The sequence below is a fragment of the Arachis stenosperma genome, chromosome 6 (genome assembly GCF_014773155.1).
Source record: "Arachis stenosperma cultivar V10309 chromosome 6, arast.V10309.gnm1.PFL2, whole genome shotgun sequence".
Lineage (NCBI taxonomy): Eukaryota > Viridiplantae > Streptophyta > Magnoliopsida > Fabales > Fabaceae > Arachis > Arachis stenosperma.
Genome location: NC_080382.1, coordinates 118,936,418 through 118,961,383, shown reverse-complemented (window position 1 = coordinate 118,961,383; position 24,966 = coordinate 118,936,418). Strand labels below are relative to the sequence as shown.

The following is a 24,966-nucleotide window of genomic DNA, read 5'->3' as shown; positions in this document are numbered from 1 at the left end:
GAAGAGGTTGAAATTGAGGAGGCTTGCAAAGAGGTGGAAGAATTCAAAAAAGAGCACAAGGGAGTGGAGCTTGCACAATCATTGGAAACACCTCTCCCAAAGCCACTACCATCCAATACAACATTCAAGTGGGTAAAATTATTGTCCTTAACCTTTACTTACCCACTTGAATATGGGCTACTGGAGACAGATGGTCAACTTAGAGCTCTTTGTAACATTAAGCGTAAGAGAGAGATGATAAGTGATAGGACTTGTCATGCAAGGTTAACTATGGTTGTATGCTCTAAGTTGAAATGCAAAGGTTGGTGTAGAACTCGATTGAATGGGTCTAGGAAGTTGTTTGTAAGTCTCAGTAAGAATTCAGATTGCTTGCCACCCAGTTGGAACAATGATGATCAACAAGAATATAGGTGCAAAAGCAAGGTTTGGGACCCCGAAATTCATTCTAGCAATCAACACTCTTGGGGCCTCGTCACCTGCTTTAACTTACTTGAAGACTTAATGCGCCTAGTTTGGGATCTCGGAGGCTATTAGAATTACAAACATTGGTGGGGATTCAAGGATCAGTACAAGCACAACCACCATGACAAGGAGCTCATCAAATGTCCAACTTAAGGATAATAACTAAAAGTGCTAGGTGGGAGACAACCCACCATGGTATGATCCTCCTTTTTATTAGTTTTAATTTATTTCTGTCAGTTTTCATTTCCAGTTCTGCATATTTACTTTTCATTTTTAGTTTTATTTTGTTTTTTTATTAGTGTTCATTCATTCATTCTGCATCATCACCTGCATTCTGCATTAAAAAAAAGAGGGATCGACGCTCAAGCGTCCACGACGTGCACGCGTCGTATGTGTCTGCACAACAGACCAGAGAGTTGCACGAGAGACGCGCGGGAGGGGTACGTGGCACACAAGCCACCTCACACATAAGCGTCCCTGAGACGTACGCGTGGGTAGGGAAATCGGCGTAATAAGCATACTGACCCGAGAGTTGTGCTACCCTCGCACTGGAACTGTGCTAGAGGCACAAAATCACCCACGCGTACGCGTCCATGACGCTTGCGCGTCCTTTCACTTTCAAACCACCCACACGTACGCGTGATCAGTGGCGGAACTTGAAACAAAATTTTGGGGGGGGGGCCAGATAGAAGATAATTGTCAAGATTTTTTTTTATATGGATCTCATTTAAAATAAGTTCGTCTAACCTAATCAGTTTTCCCTTTCCCCTTTTCAAGTGCATTCAGCCATTCACCCACCATTGCCACCAAGCTCCAGATTCCAGAAACCACCGAGCCACCCACAGCCATCCACAGCAGCCGCGACCACCACCGCGTTCTGCTTCTCGCTGAGCCCGCCTCCTCGTCGCCGAGCTCGCCGAGCCCGCCTCCTCATTCGCTGTCGCCGACACCGCGTCCTCACTCGCCACCGGTAAGACTCTGTTCTTGTCTTTTTGATTTATTTGCTGCTTCTGGGTTCTGATTATGATTTATGAGCTCGCCTGCTCTATGCTTGAACTTGCTTCTTTCTGAATTCTGATTATGATTTATGAGTTCTATGCTTCTTGATTTTGATTTTTTGATCTCGCCTCCCTCTGAACTTGCTGCCTTTTCTGATTATGAGTTCTGTGCTTGAACTTGCTACCTTCTGAGTTCTGATTATGAGTTCTGTGCTTGATTCTTTACTGATTTCGATTTATTTGCTCCCTTCTTGATTTACTGATTTTGATTTATTTTGCCGCCTTCTTGATTTTGTGATTTCGAATTATTTGCTGCCTGCTTGATTTACTGATTTCGATTTATTTTGCTGCTTCATGATTTTTGTTTTTGATTTTCTGAGATTATTTACTCATGATTTTGGATATGTTTTGCTATTTCTGAATATGTTTGCTGCTTTATGATGAATAATTGAATATGTTTGATGCCTTCATGATTTTTGTTTACTGCTTCATGATGAATTATTTATTTGTTTATGGTTTTCTGAAGTTGTTTTCTGATCTTTTGAATGTAGAATATTATGGGTTTTTTTTTTTTAGTTATAAACTTTTATGTTTGAAGTTGTTTGTGAACCTCTAATATTAAGTAATGGATAATTTATTATGTGAAATTTTAAATTTTATTAAGTTAGAAATCATTGAATTTATATACTTAAGATTATTTTAAGTTTTTTAATAATTTTATTTAATATTTAATTAAACCGGTTGAATTCCGGTCGAACTAATAAACTATTGAATCAATAACTTTATCGATTTATTAACCGGTCCGATTCTCGCAACCTTGATTATATATGGATCATTTGGCTTCATTTATTGATAGTTTTCCTCGGTCGTTTAACTTGTTTGCTAACTATTTCCTTCTATTACGATATAGGGCATGAAATTATTGCCAACTTGACTATAAAAAGTTGTTTGGCTGATCGAATGTGGATGTATTACGACTTTAATAAACTTTGGTCCTTCAATCAGCTCTTCATTTTACATATGATATTATCTTTGTTAAGACTTTAGTTAATAGCATTTTATATAGTGTTTTAAATTTAAAAAATGTTTTAAAATTTATATTAAATTATAATTATATTTTAAGATATTTATTTATAATTTATTTATTATTTTGTTATAAAATAATTTTTTTATTAAATTACAGTTAAATCGATTGAAGCAATAAATTAGTAACTAAAATGGTTCGATAATTAATCTTATTTACATAACCTTATAACAGATTTGTCATGTACTTTTTAAGAGATTTTTCTTTTATTAACAGCAGCGTCTTGTTGGCACTTTTTTTTTTTTTGAAAATATTGGCCTATCTTTTATGATCGGCAAGGTGTTTTTTTTTTTAAATATTGGCCTATCTTTTATGATCGGCAAGGTGTCTAATTTTTTTTTTGCGGACATCTATCCCATTTTGAGTGAAATAATAATTCGGCTTCTAAAATTTTGATGAAAAACAACGCGATCTTTTACAATTAAAAAAGGTCTATTTCGTAATGGAATTGCCTAGCTACCATGTAAGAGTAATGAGTTGGCCGTTAAATATTATATTATCACTGCTAAATTAGTTGTTAGCTATTTCAGAGAATAAAATTATGGGCCAAAATGGACATTTTCTTTTAAGGGATCGTACTATCTTTTGTAAAAATAGGTAGGGATCAATTAGTTTTTATTCTTTTGTATATCTACATATCTGATGTGTATCCTGTTTTATATTTGGATTAATATCTATACTTTTTAGATAAAAATAGAGATGAAGAAAAAATTAGTAAAAAAATATTACTAAAATAAAGAAGAAAAAAAAGACAAAAAAAAAAGAATGAATAATGGAAAGAGAGAAAATAGGAGAACATGATTTGTATAATTTTTGTAGGTAGTTATGTTTGAAATGGGAATAACAACGTGTTTGTGTATTTCCTTTTAGCCTACAAGAGGTATTAAATAAATGAAATGTAAAATCAGTGGACAAAATTACTACTATTTGCATTAGAATGATTATAGATAACAAAATAGGAGGTAGTTTTTATTCAAAAGTGTTACGTCTTCAGGTGTTTTTATTAATTAAGTTAATTAAGTTATTAAAATTTAATCTTTAGTTATGTTTTTCTCTTTTTTTTTTCTTCTTTTTTAATATTATCGCTGTCATTATTATTGTCGTTGTCGTTGTCGTTGCTGTTGCTGTCATTGTTGTCTTCTTCTGTACTGTAATAAATTAAAATTTATTTAATTATTCTTGATAAATTAGTGTGAGTTACTAGACTATTAACTTCGAATACTTGTGTTATTTTTTTATACTCGATATTTGTGTGTAATTATACAGTTTTTTGTTTTTTTTTTTCTTAATTATGGTTATTTATAATGATCTTAGTTTTCTTTAATTGAGTTGTTTGAAAAATTATTAAATTAGTGTTATTTTATTATTTTGATTTTTGTGTTATATATGTGAATTTGTGTGCTATACTGAACAAAAATGTGTTATGCTTAAATATTTGTGTACTATGATAAATAAAAATTTGTTTAATAATATCTGTTAAATTAGTGTGAGCTATCAAACTATTAGCTTCGATTACTTGTGTGCTATGAAAATAAAGGGATGTGTGTTGTTTCACTTTATTTGATTTACTATGAAGCAGAGACACTTCTTTGATTTGTCGTGTTCTCATGTCGGACACATTTCGGACATGACACATCGACACTCATCCGACACTCATGTCTTCTATGTCCAACCATGTCGTAATAAAAAATAAAAAATTTTTCTCCGGACACGCTTGCACAAACCTAAATACTATCACTTGTCAGCGTGTCCGATCTTATTCTTAACATGTATTCTTGAAATGAGTTTAGAAATAGTATATATTATTAATTATTAAAATAAAATATATTTTAAATATTTATATAATTAAAAAATATATTAAAATAATTAAAAAATAATTTATATTTTAATATCAATAAAATACTAAAATATCATTTCAATTTATCTAAAACATACTTTATATTTTATATATATGCTGTGTCCCCATGTCTTATAAGAATTTTAAATTCGCGTGTCCGCATATTTCGTGTCGTGTCGTATCCTGTGTCTGTGTCAGTGTCCATGCAGGCGATCGTTGAACTTTTCAAAAGCAATTACATTCAAAGCTGATTTGCACCTCTTGCATCTAAGGGCAACATTCCATGAACACAAAGGAGTTGTGTTGGGTGCACTCAGAGATTGTCATGCCACACTCTCGGGGGACCCTAACCACCAGAAAATATTAAAACTGCACATCAGAATTAATAGCCATGAGTTATGATGACATACTTAAAAAGAGTGTTAACAGCATCTTTTCTTGTGTGTGTTTTTTGAAAATGAAACCTATAATGTAATTTTAGTTTGTAATGAATGGTGATTGGTTTACATACCATAAAAAAAAATAAATGTATAACAGAATTTAATAAAATAATATACATATAAATTTTAATGTAGTAAAATTTGTGTGTTGTGCTTCAAAGTTTATGTGTTAAAAAATTTGTGGATTATATGCAAAAATTTATGTGCTATATTGATAAATTTGTATTTTATATCAATTTTTATGTATTATACTTCAAAAATTTGTGTGCTATATTTTAAAATTTGTGTGTTTTTCAACAAAAATTGTTGTGTTGCAGAAAGTGTAAAAGGACTTGCACATACGGTGCAAGCTCTTTGAACTCTGCGTTAGTGGAGAAGGCATTTTATTTTTTGTTTTAAGAGTGATTTTTATTGTAATTGGACTAATTTGATTAGACTTAAATGTCAAAAAAAAAATTGTACTTGCGGCATCACTCGTTTTTATTTTACTATTTATGTTAAACAACCATTATGTTGACGATTTCAGATGTCCACGTTTATTTTGTTTATTTGACTCCAAGGTTGAAAATTGTTAAGAGTTAGAAATGAATTCGGTGCTAGACAGAGAGAGAGAGAGAGAATTTTTGTTGACCTATGAAATCTCTCATGTCTCACACATTCAAACACTATGAACTGAAAAAAATGTTACCAACACACCATCAAATTAATGTTTCCAACTAGCATGCGAGACTTGCTTGACACCAACTTCTCAAATAACAAGCCAAGCTCCTATTTATATAACCCCATAACTCTTAATTGCATAAGTAAGAAATCTATATTAAAATTCAAGAACTTGTATTGAAAACTCACAAAGATGACACAAGGTAAGTTGAATGGTAGTTCCAAGGAGCATGCTGCATGCACTAGGCGTGTTCCTACGCCAGGGGTAGCAACAATACTTGCAATAGGGAAGGCATTCCCAAGCCAAATCATCCCTCAAGAATGCTTAGTGGAAGGTTATATTCGTGACACAAAGTGTGAGGATTCATATATTAAGGAGAAGTTGGAGCGTCTATGTAAGTCCAAATATTTATATATTCTTTTTATGAAGTACGGAAATTGACACAATTCACACGAAACATACCAAATGTTTAACATACATGTTATGATATTAATACATAATATAGATGTGCATATTTTCAACAATTATATGATTTTTTAGGAAATTATAAATGTTTGACTATTAATAATTACCACTAACTAGAGATAGTTTAGTACAATTGAGGTTTATTATTTTAAATCTATTAATTGTTAAAAAATCGAATTAATCAAGTCGGTCTATTTGTTTTATTGATTTTTTTAATATTTATTGATGTTCTGATAACTAATTTTTATCTTGACAAAACTAATTTAATGATCAATTTCCGGTTAAACTGATTAAACTTGACTGTTCAATCCAGTTTTCAAAACGTGTGAGAAACATGTGGTGTCTTTATGCTTATGGATTAATTGATTCAACCTTACTCCTAGCAAAACTTGCTGGCAATATTTGAACTTGCATTGCACCAGGAAATCTGATTTGTTAACGCAACACATAGCTTGATGATTTGTGATTGTATGTTATCTCAGGTAAAAACACTACTGTGAAGACAAGATACACAGTGATGTCAAAGGAGATTCTAGACAAATACCCTGAGTTGGCCACAGAGGGCTCAGCAACCATAAAGCAAAAGCTGGAAATAGCAAATCCGGCCGTTGTAGAGATGGCTACCAATGCCAGCCTTGCCTGCATCAAGGAATGGGGAAGGCCTGCACAAGACATCACTCACATAGTCTACGTCTCGTCCAGCGAAATTCGGTTGCCGGGAGGAGACCTCTATCTGGCCAATGAGCTTGGCTTGAGGAGCGATGTAAGTCGAGTAATGCTCTACTTTCTTGGCTGCTACGGCGGAGTCACTGGCCTAAGAGTCGCTAAGGACATAGCGGAAAATAATCTTGGTAGCAGGGTTCTACTCACAACATCTGAGACTACCATACTTGGCTTCAGACCCCCCAACAAGTCTAGGCCTTATGATCTCGTTGGGGCTGCGCTTTTTGGCGATGGAGCAGCCGCAGTTATAATTGGAGCCAACCCTGTTTTGGGACAAGAATCTCCCTTCATGGAGCTCAACTATGCTGTCCAAAAATTCGTGCCGGAGACACACACTGTGATTGATGGTAGGCTCTCTGAGGAGGGTATAAACTTCAAACTCGGACGAGACCTTCCTCAGAAAATCGAAGACAACATCGAGGAGTTCTGCAAGAAGCTCATGGCTAAGAGCAACATCAAGGATTTCAATGAGCTATTCTGGGCTGTTCATCCCGGGGGACCTGCAATCCTCAACAAACTAGAGAGTACACTCAAATTGAGCAGTGAGAAGCTTGATTGTAGTAGAAAGGCACTAATGGATTATGGGAATGTTAGTAGCAACACCATATTCTATGTGATGGAGTACATGAGAGAGTACTTGAAAGAAGGAAGGGAGGAATGGGGTCTCGGATTGGCGTTCGGTCCGGGAATTACTTTCGAAGGAATTCTCCTACGTAGTCTGTAATCTTACAACTCCAGGTCTTGGAGATTTAAGCTTCTCTACCTAACCTTTTCTTTACCAGAACAAAATTTAATCTTAAACAAGCATTTGTCTTCATATAGCAATTGGAAGATGTACTAAGTGGTGTTCTGTTATGGTGGTTTAAGATGTTTTTCTAACAATAAAGTATGATGTAGTAAATTACTATATGAACATCAAGACCAAAAGTTATTTGGTTGGTATAGCCTTTGGATTTTGGGTGAAATGCAATGATGAAGTGTCAAAGGAACCCTATGAATGCAATACTTTTTTTTTTGGGTAAACTACCAAAATCGCACCCTATTTTTGGAAATGCTAACCAAAATATTTTGAAGACATTTTTGTGGTTAACAAAAGTAAGATCAGCATATTAAAAATCGGGGTCAATTTTGGTAGTTAATTCACATCGATGCCAATGAAATTTGAACCTCATAATATTATGCATATTATTACTTATACCCCTCAACCTTCACTGAAATAAATGGCTACGGTTCTCAGAATTGGAGTAATCAGATTTCTAGCAATAAAGTGCAAACGATGGAGCAACCTACTAATCCATGAGCAACCAAACAGGTCTGGGAATTTTAGCATGAATTTACAACCACATAAATTATGTCTTGTCCCATTAAGTGGATTCAATTACATATATCAAATCCTGTCAATGAAGCAGGAATTTACTATACATATATTTTTACAATCTTGATTGAACAACATCAATGCTTACAATTTTTTTGTTCTTTTTCTTCTTAAATGTGTCAATTAGATTAATCTAAGAATCATGAGGATTTTACTTTTATTTATTAGTTGTTCACAACTTCCACAAAAGACTAATTTTCATGGATGTCAAGAGGACCTTAGATACTGCCGCCATTCTTCAGGTGTTCCCTTTCTTATTGTCAGCATTCTTAGAGCTGCAGAAGTTAGAGGCATGGCGAGTATGTCATACTCCTTTGGGGCCTGAAAAAGTGAAAAACAAAGTAAAATTCTTACTATTGTAACACGTTGAAAAAGATAGTATGTCTCAATTAACACATGTAATTCACTACTGATTTTAATAGCTAGCAACATGTTCATGGTATTGGTAGCATGATGACACCCAATTATGCCAAAACATCATTTGAAAAAAGGGTGTGATTATTTCAGTTTCTGAATAAAATGATTTTACACCTCAAATCTTCTATATAAAATTGAAAAAGTTGATTTTCTTTCTAGAAGTTACTTAAAACAGACCTTTTATGAAATTCTGATTTGCTTTAAAAAAAAAGTTATCCAGATATATGAAAACTGTTTTTTTTTTTCATTTGATAAAGTGATTTTAATCTTTTATGACGAAATGAGCACAACCTAAATATTTTCTTCAGATATATGTAACTAATACCTTTGGGATCTTATTTAATGTCATTTTTGCTTCCTCCAAAGTTTTCTGACCTTTCTTTGAGTTGCACTTGGAACAAGCAGTCACCTGAGTCAGCATCGATAACACTGTTTAAGGAGTTCTTTATATAGTCTTTGGAATGCTCACAAAAATTCCTCCCTCCCTAAACTTATCAATAGGTAAACTTACAGTTACAGGCTATAGGCTATGTATTTTTTCCTTCCATGACAAAAGTGTCTTTGGTTTTTAATAGAACAGTGAGCAATGAACTCCAAAACTAATGTCAATGGTCATCGTATCGTTTCCGGTAAATATATCTTCAGCTAGATATGCAGAATTTTCTTAGGTTTCTGTTGGCTGATTATATAGGGAACAAATAAAACATGGAATCAATGGCTCTGATGAAAAAGCTTGTGTTCACAAGACTAGCCAATATAATTATCATGTAGATTTGCATACCAAATTTTTTTATAAATATGAAAACATTAATTATCAAATAGTTAACAGTTTCTATATGTGTCTTACTAGATTTTCCCACGTCCATTCTCCACCTCGTGCAGTTGGCACCACATGATCAATGGTCAAATTCTCATGTGACGAGCAATACCTGTTAAGAAGATAATATCATGTCACTGCAAGAAATTGTATCTGAAGTCTAAACTAACCTAATCATTTAAACGGTTAATTTGGACAGGAAGAGGAAATGAAATGAAAAAAGAAAAAGAAAGAAAGAAAATGAAGAGAAGCCTTGTAAGGTGCTGAATAACTGAATCAAACACATTTAACTCTGTTAGAAATCAAATATTAATATATACATCACTTACTGACAGGTGTAGTTGTCCCGAAATAGTATATTTTTCCGACTAAGATTGTTCTTCACTATTCTTCTTTTAACAACCTGAAGTAAATGAGGAACCTGCATGAAAACAAAAATATGTTGAACTCATCTATCAAAGGGATAAAAAAAAATCAAAATCAAATCAAAATCATTAATTAGTACATACCCTTAAGACAGCTGGTATATAGAAAGATCCACTCGGGGAGCTCACGGTCTTAGCATAATACTCTAGTACATCTGCCTGGTTAAATCAAGATACGAAATAAATACTTCAATGACATATTTCAGTGTCTAAAAAGAATATTGAGAAAGTCAAAAGTTGTTTTGAATCGGCAATGCATGTGTGTGTGCAAGCACACTGAACTCGAGGGCTGGAAAATTCAGACCATTTTAGATTACACAGCAACAAAACATGTTAAGGTGGTATCAAAATTAAACTATAAACTCTGCTTCCAATTTGAAACGAGAGATTCATGAAAAGTATTGAAAAGCACGATATACGGTGGAAGATGGAACTAATTTGTAAACTATAAACAAATTCTCGAATAATTGCATGTAATTTTCAGTATCATAACAAGGAAGAGCTGACCTTCTCCATGAACTCCAAACATATCGCACGCTTCCAGCCTACAACATTGACTGGCCTGAAGCATGATGACATCAGTCAGAACCAAAAGCAAAGAACTGAGGAGTTGTCTTGATATTGGTGACTATACAAGAGAAAATAAATTGTTACAAACTTCATATTATCGGCACACACTGAACACTTAGGCTATTTCATCCCAAAGACCCTATCATTATTAACTGAAACCAATAGGGAAAAATTGCAGCACATTACTTTGAAAGCAAGGGTAACCGACTAGTCCTATCAATTTTGCTTCTTACATTGAAGTTATCTTGATTTAGACAGTAGCGGCCTTTGCGCAACAGCAACCATAAGATTGTTGTCTTGTGACCTGAAAGTTTCAGGGGTAATCCTATTCACATGTACCCTCCTTAAACCCCACCAAGTAAGAGCTTCATGCATTGGGTCACCCCATTTTATACTTTAGTAGTTATGATTTCAGAAAGTCAAAAAATATATTGAGAGACACAAATGTGTGTGTATTCAGGTGCTCATAGAGTCCACAACTAACACAAGGTGCACCAGTGCAATGAACATTACCAACAATAAATATGCCATAAAATAATCAAATAACGGAAAGAAAAACTAAAAGGGAAGAAGTATACAATAATTATCAATAGTCACATTTACAAACTTCATTCAAGCCTAAAAAGATAAGGAGAAAAGAAATCCAAAAACCAATACATCACTGAAGATAAAGGTCTTTCAATTTCATAATACTCTTTGCTAACTAATCAAACCCAACCTCTCGTGATCTTTCAATGGCACTATCCCCTAGTGGGATACTTAACACCACTCCAAATTCATTTCAACATGAAACTCAAATAGAAGTCTTGCAATGTTCCTAGAGTAACACAATTATCTCCGCACAAAACTCAATAGAGAGCCATTTGGAAAGGCTCTAAATCATGTCAAATGAATCATAAAAGCATCATACTAGAACACATGAACCACTAAATGGTTCAAGGGAGTCCCAAAAATCAAATACTTCCAAACTAAAGTATTAAGTGGTAAAGTTATAAACCACTAAATGGTTCAGACGCCATATTTTGATCCAAAATGCATCTATGGGGCTTCCTATATATATAGTCACTTAATCTAAACTTAACTAGGATGAGACTAAACTATGTATCTGCCAACTGTGGAAATGAAAGAAAATAAGTATGTATATATTTAAAGAAAGAAGTGACCTGTATGATATATCCAACACTAGACCCCGGAAGCAAGACAACCCATCATCCTCAAACACATCATCAACATCACCATCTTCATAAGAATATTCATGTTCATCCTCATCCTCATCATCATCATTATCATAATATTCCTCATGAACAACTTCATTGCCATTAATACGGGGTGCCTTAGCATTGCAACGGCTAATTCTTCCTCTATGAGAAGATGAAGCATGGTAAATTCTAGCAGAGGAACCAATATACCTCACCCTTCTCTTGTGGGTGTGAATTGATCTGCACTTGTAGTGAAAAGGGTCCTTGTGACCCAAACAAGGTGATACGCTTTCGCCATTGAAGAGAAGCTTCAAGCGACCATGCGTTGTGAACTGTGCCATGATTGATGATACACCCCTCTTAGTTGCAAGTTGCAAAGTTTGAAGCTTTGAGCTTAAAAGCTTAGAAACTGTGCTAAAAACACAGATATTTATTGGGTATTGGTTGATTATTCACAAATCATACTATCATAGGACCCAAGAGAGAAACTTGAAAGAACAAGAAACCAAAAATATAGTGGCGAATGCATTTTTGTCACGGAAAAAACTATCACCACACATTCTCTATTTCTCTCTACCATGAATGCTACCGATATCCTCTTTTCTCTTCATTGACAAATATGCCCATCCAAAATTGGGAATTACTGAATTAGATATTGTACTTTCGATTATTGAGGTTTTTTATTTATTTAAATTTGGAAAATAAATCACCCTCGTCGTTGTTAGGTAAAAAATTTGGTTATGGAGAGTAAGTGCGTAAAATGTTCTGAAATGATCTATCTAGATAAATGAACTACATATGGGCACAAACCTTAAACCCTTTTTGCAAGTTGTAAAAAAATTTTATATTTTTAATTGAAATAATTTATATAAAAAAATAATAAAACTCTACGTCCAAACAAATATTTAACTAAATTTAACTAAGTTGTTATAACAACTTTTTTAAATTATGTACCTCATTTTCTTTGTCTGTTTTTTTCTTTTTCATTTTCTCTCTTCGTTTTCTTTTCCTCCTTCTCCTCTTTATTCTTCTTCTAAATTCGCACAGGCAAATTCTTCTTCTCCTTCTCTTTCATTCCTCCAATATTGTGTCTTCTTCTTTTCTATTCTTTTTTTATTATTGATATCACTAATAATATCAATATTTTACTAACATCTTTATTAGTTTTGATTTTTTTTATATCATCATTAAATAATTTCGATTTATTTTTTAATTTATTTTGGTTCATGTGTTAATTGAGGTTCACTTAATGCTATTGATAAATATTAACTAAATTTTTTATTTTTTAAATAATTTCAATTTATTTCTTAATTTAATTAAAATTCATTTGAATCTAAAAATAAATTCAATGTATTTTTGTTAATAATTAAATTTTTTAAACTATTTATTCAAATTTAAACTAATTTCGATTATTTTTTTTTTACTTGTTAGTATTATCCTTTTCCAATCCAGAACGCACAGACATTTTTCAGTTTCAATTTCTTCGATTCTAATTTTTAATATATTTCTTTGAGTTCATTTACATGACCTAATTATTTAGCATTGACCTACTCCAAAAAACCTCACCCACTAATATGCAGGCAGTTATTAAAGACGGTTACAATAAATTAAAAGTAGAATAGTTTCCTTTCTTTCTCTAACATTACTAAAAATGTAACTGCATTAATACCATAACATTGAATCATATCCATCATTATAATCTTGTATTTTATTTTCTATCTTTAATTAAATTAAAGTTTTTTATTTAAAATCTTCTTCATCTTCTTTATCATTTTTATTACTACATTTTTATTTTATCTATGTCACGTGTTCTTTTTATCTTCAGACCTTACTTCTTTAATTTGCATGCTCATTAATGGTGCATTTTATTAAATTACAAAAAGAAAAGTTTTTATTAGAATTTTGTCTTTAAAAGTTAAAACTCGCATTGATATTATAGTTGAAATACTTAAACGCTTGTAAGAGGAGTCATTTAAGTTTCTTGTGAAATAAGATCGAAAAACAAGGTTTAAAATTATTAATTTATTTGTTATTGTTTCACTTGATTTTTGGTAATTTGGACATGGTGTTGAATTAAACTTGTATCAAGATCTTAAGTATCAAAGAACAGATACAACTCTTCTGAAAAAAATGGACTTGATCGGATAATTACTTAGCATTCGTGTCAAAATATATGAGATGCTTGAATTGTGGCAAATAATAAAGAATTACAATAAAACAGATAAAACTCTCAAATTAGAAAGCAAAAATGCTTGAAAAACAGAAGGAAAAATAAAATGCGTAAAGCAAATAATAAAAAAAAAAACAAATAAATGAAAAGAAACAGAAAAAAGAAGATAAAAGAAAAGCAAATAAAAGTAGACTTCCAACACTCACATGCACTTATGCTCCATGGTCTTCTATTGCGTCGATCGGACTAGAAATTTTGGTGAAGACTTATCTATGATGATCTAGTATTTTTGAAGAAGTCCCAAAACTCTTCCGAGTTTCTACTATTTATAGACCATGAAAATGGTCTTGCCGTGAAGTATGTTGTCCATTATTTTACTTACTTCTTTTTCTCGTCCATGACCTTGTCTTGACCACAAAGCTCTGCTTCTTGACTATTATCATTTATATATTTTTTATAAGTAATTAATTTTGCGTTTTATTTTTTTCAAACACCATTAACAGAAAAACTTGATTATTGAAAACTTTGAGCTTCTTAGCTTCTAGACAAACTCAATTGACAATACTAAGGTATATATTAAGGATTCAACAACTTGAGTATTAGTCTATCACATCAATAAAGGAGTTTGCACTAAACCATATTATTAAGAGTTTTTCTTTTTACAGAAGACAAGCACGCAGTCATGTGAGATAATTACTTTGAATGGAGATTATTCATTTGTCATGCCTCAGAGGTCTCTGATATTGGGTGGATGGACACGCAAATTGCTAAATGTATTTTTTTGAAGTTAAAAACTCCTCAATAAATTTAAGGAAGACTGTTGACGAATCTTCTCCAACAAACCAAGTTGAGAAGAGTGTCCAAATAGTTGCTGCTAAATTAGGCAAGGAGAATGAAGATTAGTAGCAGCTAAAATATTATAATCTCCTTGATACTTTGTCCTTTTTTTTGTTTCAATAATTGACGGATATGCAATTTGTTTTGTGTTCGTTTATTTGTGTTTAAAGTCCCATGAGGCCCATAGGTCATTTATATGGAGTATGTATTTTTTTTTTTCAAAGTATCATGCAATATATTTATCGTGTTTGGTTATTACAAGGATACAAGAGCATTAGTTGTATATCAGACAAAAGAGGAGGAAAAATAGTTCATTTGGAAAGACTGAATTTGATCATTATATAGAAGAAGATGTTCACCTTTAAGTACCGACTTTGATATTTTAGTTTGGTGAAAAGTGAATGGAACTAGGTTTCCAATCCTTTAAAGAATTGCATGAAATATAGTTGTCATCTCTTTGTCTACAGTGGCTCCTCATCGTGGTAGTCTTCGTGAAGATACCGTGAAAGTTTTTATGTGTAATCAAAATTGGTTACATACAACATATCGTCAAAAAGGTTATTTATGGTTTAACTTTTTTCATTTGTTTATGTTAATGCTAAATTTATATAGATTGATTAATAAATTTTTTTATTCTTTATTTTTAGGTAAAAAAACCTTATTAGTGAATAGTGATGGTATTATTGCAACAAATGGAATATTCATAAACTTACGATAGTTTTATATGTGTTTGTGTTATCAACTTAAGTAAAGACTTTTATGTAAAATTGAATATTTAATAATTATGTTATTTATGGAATAATTGTATTGTTTGTGAAATAATTGTATTGTCTAACCTACACATGGGATTGGATACCCATAAATTGAAAACAGATAAAGTTAAAGTTGGTATATTCTCAACCCATAAATAAAATTAAAATTGAGTCAAAAGTCAAAACTCTACTCTACCTTACCTATTGTCATCCCTATAATTCAAACATTGGGAAAGACTAACCAGAAAACCATGTTTGGAAATATAGAAAATATTATTATTCATTTTGTGTATTATTTTTAATTATTCTTCTTTTAAGTAAAATGACAATTAAATCGTCAAAAATTTTCACTTCTAACTAATTAGTCCTTGAAAAGGTAAAATCCTTTTGAAATGAGTTTAATTTGCATGCTTCTTTTTCACCATTAACGCAATGGTCAACGATTTTCTTAACCACTTCAATCCACCATCGCTTTGATAAATCAAAATAATCTCAAGACAAAGTTTGTTCCTAAGCACTCCCCAAAATAGTCGTAAATTACATCTAATTTCACTGATCAAGATATCAAAGAAAAAAAATATATCAACAGCACTACATATTTTCCTATCACAAAACTGTTAATTAGGTCATGTCTCAAGCCACGTCAAGGATCCCAGTATCAAAAACTTGCTTGGAAGATCTCCAGCGGATGGTGCAAGGTAAGTTATCTTCTTTCTGCAATGTACATATCATGTTAGAAATGCAGTCATTCTTCATAACAAGTGTAATGCGGTGAAATGGATAAAGAAAATCTAAAGATACAAACCTCTGAATGTCAACATCTGTTACGTAGATAAAGCCAGCAACGTTGCTGCACCAAAGAGAAAATGGTTACAAAAGTCTGCTACTGTGACACCACAATTGGATCAACAACCACGATTATTGGGTTCTTAAAAGGATTATAAAAGGTTACTAAGACACCAATGATTACTTATCAAAACCTAACCATCCAAAATATATTTTTGTTTACCTTGAAATGATCTCTTCGGGTTCCTTGGCAAATGAGACTGCAAGGACCATGTGGAGCAAATCACGGTTTATATTCACAGGAACAACTCTTGTTGGGTCAGCAACAGGTTCTGCTCCGATTGGCAAGGCTGAGCGAGGAGCCTGTGGCCCACCACCAATCCGATAGACGCACAAGTCACTAAAATTAGCAATATTAGAATGTGGAGAGAGATCATTAAGAAGGCCATAGAAGTACTCCTGCATCAAAATCAGATAGGCAACAGTATACATTAGAATTCCCAAAAAAGTTGTTCCAGGATGATTCACTAATTACCCCAAGTCCCTAATTCAGCAGTTTTGAGAGCATGCAGTCCCTAATTCCCCAATCACTCAAAGTATTGTTTCACTTGCATAAGTTATACAGGAATGCACAAGCCATTATTTAGCATCACTATGAAACCAGTTTTTGTTACTCAATTTTGAACATCCTTTGTCCAATTTATTCTCAGCACAAAAATAGCCAATAAATTCGATCCTCTCATTGATGTCTGGCTATATTTGCAGTAAAGGATGGATTTGGGCTACAAGAATAACAATACCCCCTTACACTAACAACTAAATATTAATTAGTTCAGCATAATAGGTGCCAACAAAGAACAGACAATATTCAAATAGTTTAAACTGAAATGCTCTCAAACAGAAAAAATTATAAAAGGAAAAGAGCAACAAATGTTTAATGCAAGCAGAAGTATCATACTCTTATCCTAAAACTTCTGGCCTTCTGGCGGACCTTCACATTCCTGGATACAACTCCACCAGATCTTTGAAGTTTCACAACATCAACTTTGGGCTCTCCCTTCAGGACATCTCTGAGCATGCTGTACAGTTTTTCCTATATGAAATCAAATGAAAAGCCTGAATGAGACACCAATCCATCCCAGAAGAAATCTATTAGTCAAAGAAATGTAAATGTGTGAACCCACACCCATCTCCTGTGTATAAGCAGGTACAATATTTGAGAATCAATTATTATTTTTGGGACAATCATCAAAAGAACTGGCTATCACCGCACAGCTTATACAGAAGGCACTATGATGCCTATTGGATAAAGATAAGGTAGGTTTCTACCTGACCCAAAACTAAGACAACATTGGCCTTAAGTGTACGAATTGCATGCAACAGCAACTGCAAGAAAAACCCAAAATCAAATGAGAAAGAGAGACAATTACAATTTAGATCTTTTTAATCAGAACTAGAAGTGTATTCTATATTTGAAAGGCATCAATTTAACAATAACATCAAGTTCGAAGGTTAATTACATCATAGCCTACTCCCTCTATCCACCCCATGGTATTTATCACCATGCCCGAAGCACGAGATTCGGCATTTCCAGCAAATTGTCTCTCTAGCATTCCCCCAAGTTCCTTGACTAGCACTTTATACAATTCTACATTGTTACTGTCAAAACCAAATAGTGTGAATTGCAATTGGATCCTCATGTCCTTCATGTGTATCAACAACTTCCATTCTCTTAAATGTTCAATTAAACAGAGGATATAAAAGTAGAGCAGAAATTACCTTGGAGTTGTATGGCCAAAAAAGTAAACAAGAGGCATCTCAAGAGTAATTCCTTCAACAGGGTCAATGGGCATTTCAATTGGAGTAGCAGCAATGCATCCAGGAATCGTTATAGATCCCTGTCCAATATCCAAGTCAACGAAGGTAGGCTTTGAACCCTGCTTAGCCGCCCAGCTAAGAAGCATCCTCGACAAGGTACTCTTTCCGGAGTCAGTAGGTCCTACAACAATCACTCTAGGCCCCTGGACAACCAAACCAGTTAATGCAATTCACACTCACATACACTAACAAACAAACAAAGCTTTTTGATGACTCTTTAGAATTCGTTCAGCATGATTTATACATAAAAATAAAAACCTTTAGCATGAAAATGGATGACAAAGTCACACCTGAGAAGATTCAGAATCACCAGAGGATGAAGCTTTAGCACGAGTTCTTCTGGCTTCTAATATAGCATGCACGTTAACATAGCTAACCATTGGTGTCTACAATCATACAATCAAACTCAAAGAATGACATTTTCCCTAAACAATTCAACCAAATCAAAGATTATAGTAGTAAAGCAGGTTTATCACTTTACCTCATCAGCAGTATAATCAGTTTCAGTAGTACCTTCCATTTCAATGGTAGCACCATACCAAGTAAAAACCTAATTGAAAAATCAACGACAAGTAAGAGCAATAACAATAACAATAACAACGATGAATATGGAAGAATAGCAGAATATGAATTTGCATACAGCGAATTTGAGTCGGGGAGGGAAGTTGAGCCAAATTTCGGGTGCAAGCTCAGTGCCGAAAATCTCGGCATTTCCATTGAGAAGACGAAGGCAAAGAGGAGCATCGTTTCCAACCTCAATCCGGAGCTCACTTTCTTTCTCCAATTTCACCTGCTGCTTCACCCCTGAGCTCGATGCACCGCCACTGTGCGCCATTGCCATCGATACGCTATCACAATTCCCAGTTCAGAAAGAGAATTCGATTTCAGTATTTATATCAAACGATACAACTCAAATATCCAGTAACAGAAAGAAACTCAAGGGTTTTTGCTTCATCAATTATTCACTCACTCTTCTCCAAGTCACTAACACATTTTTTTGAAACTGTTAACATTACGAGCGTTGGCAAAGACTAAAGAGAAGACCATTTTTGGAAAAATAGAAGAAGATATTATTATTATTCATTTTTTTTGTATATTTTTTTTTAATTATTCTTCTTTGAGTAAAGTAACAACTAGATCTTCAATAATTTTAACTTTGGACTAATTAGAACTTGAAGAAAAAAAAAAGTACCAATTAGATCCTCCATGAAAGCAAACAGTGGACATGTATATCCTTCCATCAATAATTAGCAAATCAAAACGAAGTTGTCCATGTATTTTGTTATATAATAGTGTGTTCTGTTGTTGCCACATGAACATAGAAACGACATAGTTTTAGACAGTGAAGTATTTATTATCCTTTGAGTTTCTATATAATCTTTATTAGCTACTTTCTATTTACTACGAATCTTACCAAAACATGTAAAGTTTCGCTCCAAAATTATTACCAATGTGACTATCTTTTATAAATAGACATGTCATATTAGTTAACGGTACATATAAGCACCACCGTTAAATTTTACACGATGAATTGATAGAAGGACATAACGTGTCCATTGTTTGCTATCGTGGAGAACCAAATTGCTACTTTTTTTTTCTTCAAGCGCTAACAAGTCTGAGGTCGAAATTTTCAAGAACCTAATTGCATAGTTGCCAGAACTGAACTGATAATCAAACCGTTCAAACTACTGGATCACTGGTTTAACCAGTGGATCATTGGTAGAACCGATTGACTCGATCCCGCGTATATAAAAAATATAAAATAATAAAAAACTTAAATTTAAAATTTGAAATACATAACTTCAACAACAAATTCAACTGATGATTTTAATCAACAAAAAAATTAGCTCCGTGATATTTTCAGCAACAAATCCAAGTTCAATCACAATTTACCATAGTTGTCAGAACCGATCCGGTCAGATTACTGAGTCATTAGGTTCTGGTTCAACCAGTGGGTCAGAATTAAACTGATTGACCCAATCTTATTTAAATAAAAATATAAAATAATCGAAAATTTAAAATTAAAATTTAAAATATATATCTTCACTGCCATTGTAACAATAATCAAGTCTCGAATTCTACAAATAACTAATACAAAAAAAATTCAATCAGCTAAACAGCAAGCTCCAATAAAAAAAATCACATAGCCTATCATCTAATCTAATGATAGCAAAGTTTTGAGAACCGGACCGATCATCAAACCATTCTAGTCACTGGTTCACTGGTCCAACCGGTGATTCAACCGGAAAAACCGTTTTAGAATAGAATAATAAATAAATTATGAATAAACATCCTAAAATATAATTATAGTCTAATATAAATCTTAAAATAGGATTAGTAACAATGGAATGTAATGGGACCTGATGCTGTGGAACACTAGCAGCCACTGTTGCTACATTACCAGCTAAATTCCTGAATTGAATCGGAAAAATAAAGTGAACATTCTAACAGGTCAACACTCAACAACACAAACTTCCCAATATAGAATAGTAATCATTAATTGGCCCAAGCGAGAAATATTGTAATTTGATTTTGGCATAGTTCCCATTTACATTCATAATTGTTCATGTTGAGAGTAAACGGCACTATTAAAATTATCAAACATTTAACACCATAAGCATCTTAGTATTGACACAAAATGATTGCAGTCAGCACATTGAAATTTTGCTTATAAAACAACCACCATAAGTTATCAAGTATGCTCAACACTGTCTCATACCTTCCTCCTGATAACTGTTGAGCAGTGCTGTGAGCAGATGAGTCTAAAGGTTGATCGGGGCTGCTATTATCCAAGAGTCTAGCTTGAAGACTTGAATCTGAATTTAGAGCAGAAGCTGCTTGACCTTGACCAGAATCAAGTGGTCAGGTATACTACAGTTTAAGCTTTCAACATTACAATCCAATTTGACATAGCCCCAACAAAATAACTTCTTTCTTATGAGAGAAGAACCCCAATTTAGTTATTGCTAATTAGAATTGTTCATTCAAGCAAGTATGTAACATTTCACAAATTCCCAATAATGAAGTAAACTTCTGAAGATAAGAAAAGTACATAATTGTCTTATATATATATATAATCAGAAGTCAACTATAAGATAAAAATAGTATTTGAAAACAAAAGAATCCATCTGAGTGTTGCCAAATGCTTTAAATCTTGGGAAAATTCTCTTCTCAAGAACTAGTTACACAACTTCATACTTATATTCAGATAGCAGCCAAGCTCATGCCAACAAGCAAGTAGTCCACTGGTAAAACACTATCAGCAACTAGTAAAACACTATCAGCAACTGGTAAAACAAATTTTAATACATACAGATTTCCACCATACATACAGAACCATACAATCAGAACCATACATACAAATTTGCAAATTTGTAAAATTTCTATCATTAGCAACCAGCAAATACAAGACAGAACCAAAAGAAGAATTGAAGAACCAACCTTCAGAACCAAACTTGAAACAGTTGAAACCAAGACCGAAGCAGACTTGAAGAAAAATGGAACCAAACTTGAAACAGTTGAAACCAAGACCGAACCAAACTTGAAACAGCTGAAACCCTCAGTGAAGATGAAGACGAGAAGCCACTAACCTGGGTCCGTGCCGAGAAGCCAGCGAAGATGAAGAGCCGAAGAGGACCTGCCGAGTTACTGGGTTAGGCGGTGACGATGGAGGACCTGGGTTAGGCGGCAACGATGGAGGAAGAAGCGGCGGTGCTGAGGACCTGGGACAGCGGCGGCGCTGAGGACCTGGGTTAGGCGGCGGCGATGGAGGGCTAGGCGGCTAGGGTTTCTTTGACTAAAGCGGTTTGATCACTGGTTCATTGGTTTCTTTGATGACCTGGGTTAGTCACTAGTTCACTGGTTCATTGGTTCAACCGGTCCAACCGGTGGTTTAACCGAAAAAACCGTTTTAGAATAAAATAATAAATAAATTATAAAGGACCAAAGATGAGGGTACTCCAAGAACTCCTATTAGATGCAGCAGCATTCAATGTTATCACATATTCTCACACACACATACAAAGCCTTCAAGAACAACCACAGCAAGTGACTTGGAAAGAAAATGTAAACACCGAAACAATCACAAGCATACAGAACATGTGAATATTATTATAGCAAACATAATAATAAAATAGCTCTTCTAATGCGTTTCCGAAAATATCCCAAATCAAGAAAACTACATAATCTGATCCACTTGATTCAGAAAGCTACATATATTAGAAAAATTACGAATCAACTAAAAGAAAAAGAAAAGGAAGGCCTGATTGATTCGATTCAATTGCCTGAGATGAAGAATCAAACAAGGCTGAGAAGCTGAGAGTTTAAATGTTAAACCTCAATATTCAAATAACATGACCCCATTATTGTTATTATTACACCCTTCTAATGTCACAAACTCAATATATATTATAGTCCATTGACACTTGTGTATTCACAACTTGGCCTCATCATTCTGATTCATACCTTAAGTAGAAGAAAAAGTCCCAATCAGCTTTCGTTACAATTTTATCCAGAGAGTTGGGGTTTTGGTTCGGAGTTCATGCCGATGATAATGACGAGGGATGAATCTGTGAATCAGTCACATAGGCAGGGCAAATTTTAACAAAGTTCATCACAATGATTAACAACAACTAAAAGCACTGAAGGAACACTCAGTAATATAGGCAGTGCAAATTTTAACAAAGCTCATCACAATGATTAACAACAACAAAAAGCACTAAAAGAACAGTGAATCAGTAACAGGCAGTGCAAATTTAAAATTTAAAAGTTATCAATTTAAAATTTATCATCAAATACAATCAGTGAGCAAAGCCAATCAATCAAGCACTGACTGAGCATTCTGTTCTGATTCTGCGACTGAGAAGCAACAAATTCCGCAACAAATTCAAGTTACAGCAACAAATTTAACAAATCCTAGTAAAGTCCCGATTTACAGCAAAAAGGCAAATTTATTGATTACCAATTCAGCAACATGCAGAAATACAGGGAGAAGGGAAATCTGGAAAAGAGAGAACACTAAACCAACACATTAACCAATAATCACAAAACACTAAACCTTCACCCAGCAATTACAAACAAAGCCAGCAATTACAAACATTAGCACATTATGAAACATTCCAAAACACTAAACCTTCACCCAGCAAAACCAGCAACTACAAACAAAACCTTCAGTAAATTTGAACAAAAAAATTAAGAGCCATCAGCCATCCGTAACAGAGCAAAGAATCGAAAGCAACAGACTAACAGAGCCATCAGTAAATTTGAAAAAAAAAATTTACAGCCATCAGCAACAAGCAAATACAAGACAGATCCATTGAAGAAGAACATTAGCAACAATATTTGAGCAAAATTTTCAGAAATTAAAAGGAAGAAGAAGAACCAAGCATTAAGTAACCAGAGCCATCAGTAAGCAGAGCAAAATTAAAAGGAAGAAGCAAAGCACGGCCACTCACCTTCGACGGAGACACGGACGGCAACCGACGAGAGACGAGACGACGGCGACAGGTGAGACGACAGCAAACGGCGAGCTGCTCCAACCTCCAAGCCAGGAAGAGAGAAGCCAGTGGACGACGGGCCGAGCTACCTGGGTTCCGAATCTGGGGAAGAGGAAGAAGCGGAGGCGACGAGAACGGATAACCTGGGGAGGCGACGAGAACGGATAACCTGGGGAGGCGGCGGCAAGGAACCTGAGGAAGAAGCGGCTAGGGTTTTGCTCCAAAGGGAGGAGGGGTTCACGAATGATGGGGAAAGGGGGGTTCCGAATGGAGAGGCTTGCACGTTTGATTTTTTTTTTTTTTTTTTGAGTTTCAACACAAAAAGACGTCGTTTTCATAGACCGGCCGGTTACCGGTCCAGTTCAATTGACCGGTTCCCGGCCGGTTCAGCGGTTTTTAAACGGTTTTTTTATCAACGGTTATTAATAGCGGACCGAACTGTTTTCATTGCCGGTTCTCGGTTGAACCGGTTCGACCGGCCGGTCCGGTCCGATTTTCATAACCATGGTTGGGTCACGAGGGGGGGTTTGGGAATGACCAGGATCCGTTTTCCTTTTCTTTACAAATTAAAAAATGGCGTCGTTTTATCCGAACCGGCCGGTTACCGGTCCAATCCAACTAGCTGGTTCTCGGCTGGTTTTGTTGGTTTTTCACCGGTTTTTTCGAACGGTTATAGAGGGAGGACCGGACCGCTTACATCGCTGGTTCCTGGTTGAACGGTTCGATCGGCCGGTCCGGTCCGATTTTCATAACCATGAATGATAGTATCACATTAGTACATCACCTACTTAATTCACAGAGACTATCATCTAACCATAGTATCAGCAAATTCCAATCATCTAAACAGCAAGCATCAAACATACAAAAAATAGCAAGCATCAATAAAAAAAACCAGCAATCACAAAAATCACAAAAGAATCCTAAAGAGAAAATGTCAACCAATCCTAAACAGTATCAACCAACCTAAACAGCAACTATCACAAAAGAAAAACAATCAGCAAAAAAAAAACAGCAATAATCAGAGAAAAATAATAAGAAAATCAACCTTTGCAGTTACATTAAAATAGGATCAACAGCAACAATCACCCAAAACATTAAACAATAATGATTGAATAACTAAAAAATAAAAAAAACTCACCTTGGCTGCACGCAGAGGGAGAGGACCGAGCAAGAGAAGAGAAGAGGGAGGCAGAGGGAGACAAAGAGGAAACAAGAGAAGAGGACAGAGGGCCAGCAGTGACGGCGACGAGTAGAGAGGGAGGCAGTAGTGAATGATGGGCAGTGATGGCGACAGGTAGCAAGGAAGGGAGCAACGAGCAGTGAGGGTGAGCAACGAGACGCGAGCAGCCGAGCATAGACGGAGGAGAGAAAGAGAGATGGGGTGGCGGTGAACCGAGGTGAGCTGAGAATAAGAGAGAAAGAGAGATGGGGGTGGCGGGGGTATGCTTCAGGAGGAGTGAGAACTGAGAACTGAGATTAGGGTCTTAGACTTGGGGACTCCTTCGAACAAGGGGGCAAACTGCAAAGAGTTTCGAATGGATCCCGATTTCTTAAACATCGGTTTTAACAAAAACT

At 34.5% G+C, this 24,966-nt stretch overlaps 3 protein-coding genes across 13 annotated transcripts; 1 reads left to right on the top strand and 2 right to left on the bottom strand.

The window, feature by feature from the left end:
- Positions 1 to 5,674: 5,674 nt before the first annotated feature.
- LOC130936632 (type III polyketide synthase A) lies at positions 5,675 to 7,616 on the top strand. The gene is made up of 2 exons (XM_057866725.1): positions 5,675 to 5,876; positions 6,430 to 7,616. The coding sequence occupies exons 1-2, from the start codon at positions 5,675 to 5,677 to the stop codon at positions 7,392 to 7,394; spliced, it is 1,167 nt and encodes a 388-aa protein (XP_057722708.1). The 3' UTR covers positions 7,395 to 7,616.
- A 383-nt stretch (positions 7,617 to 7,999) lies between these two features.
- On the bottom strand, positions 8,000 to 12,041 carry LOC130936764 (uncharacterized). Its single transcript, XM_057866918.1, has 7 exons — positions 11,438 to 12,041; positions 10,212 to 10,266; positions 9,789 to 9,863; positions 9,609 to 9,700; positions 9,310 to 9,391; positions 8,788 to 8,871; positions 8,000 to 8,366 (listed from the first exon to the last, which is right to left on the bottom strand). Exons 1-7 carry the CDS (start codon positions 11,812 to 11,814, stop codon positions 8,253 to 8,255), a joined length of 879 nt encoding a protein of 292 aa, XP_057722901.1. The 5' UTR covers positions 11,815 to 12,041; the 3' UTR covers positions 8,000 to 8,252.
- A 3,615-nt stretch (positions 12,042 to 15,656) lies between these two features.
- On the bottom strand, positions 15,657 to 23,668 carry LOC130935229 (protein CLP1 homolog). Of its 11 annotated transcripts, none has more exons than XM_057864860.1 (15): positions 23,350 to 23,668; positions 21,487 to 22,464; positions 21,338 to 21,382; positions 20,616 to 20,739; positions 20,257 to 20,308; positions 18,537 to 18,744; positions 18,378 to 18,446; positions 18,187 to 18,282; positions 17,798 to 18,039; positions 17,539 to 17,677; positions 17,348 to 17,404; positions 16,977 to 17,111; positions 16,242 to 16,477; positions 16,038 to 16,082; positions 15,657 to 15,946 (listed from the first exon to the last, which is right to left on the bottom strand). In XM_057864860.1, exons 6-15 carry the CDS (start codon positions 18,735 to 18,737, stop codon positions 15,859 to 15,861), a joined length of 1,308 nt encoding a protein of 435 aa, XP_057720843.1. In that variant the 5' UTR covers positions 18,738 to 18,744; positions 20,257 to 20,308; positions 20,616 to 20,739; positions 21,338 to 21,382; positions 21,487 to 22,464; positions 23,350 to 23,668; the 3' UTR covers positions 15,657 to 15,858. The 11 variants fall into 11 exon arrangements, with proteins under 11 accessions (XP_057720843.1, XP_057720842.1, XP_057720849.1 ...); XM_057864859.1 differs by having other exon boundaries at positions 21,338 to 21,754; positions 22,361 to 22,464; XM_057864866.1 differs by having other exon boundaries at positions 21,338 to 21,734; positions 22,361 to 22,464.
- Positions 23,669 to 24,966: the final 1,298 nt, after the last annotated feature.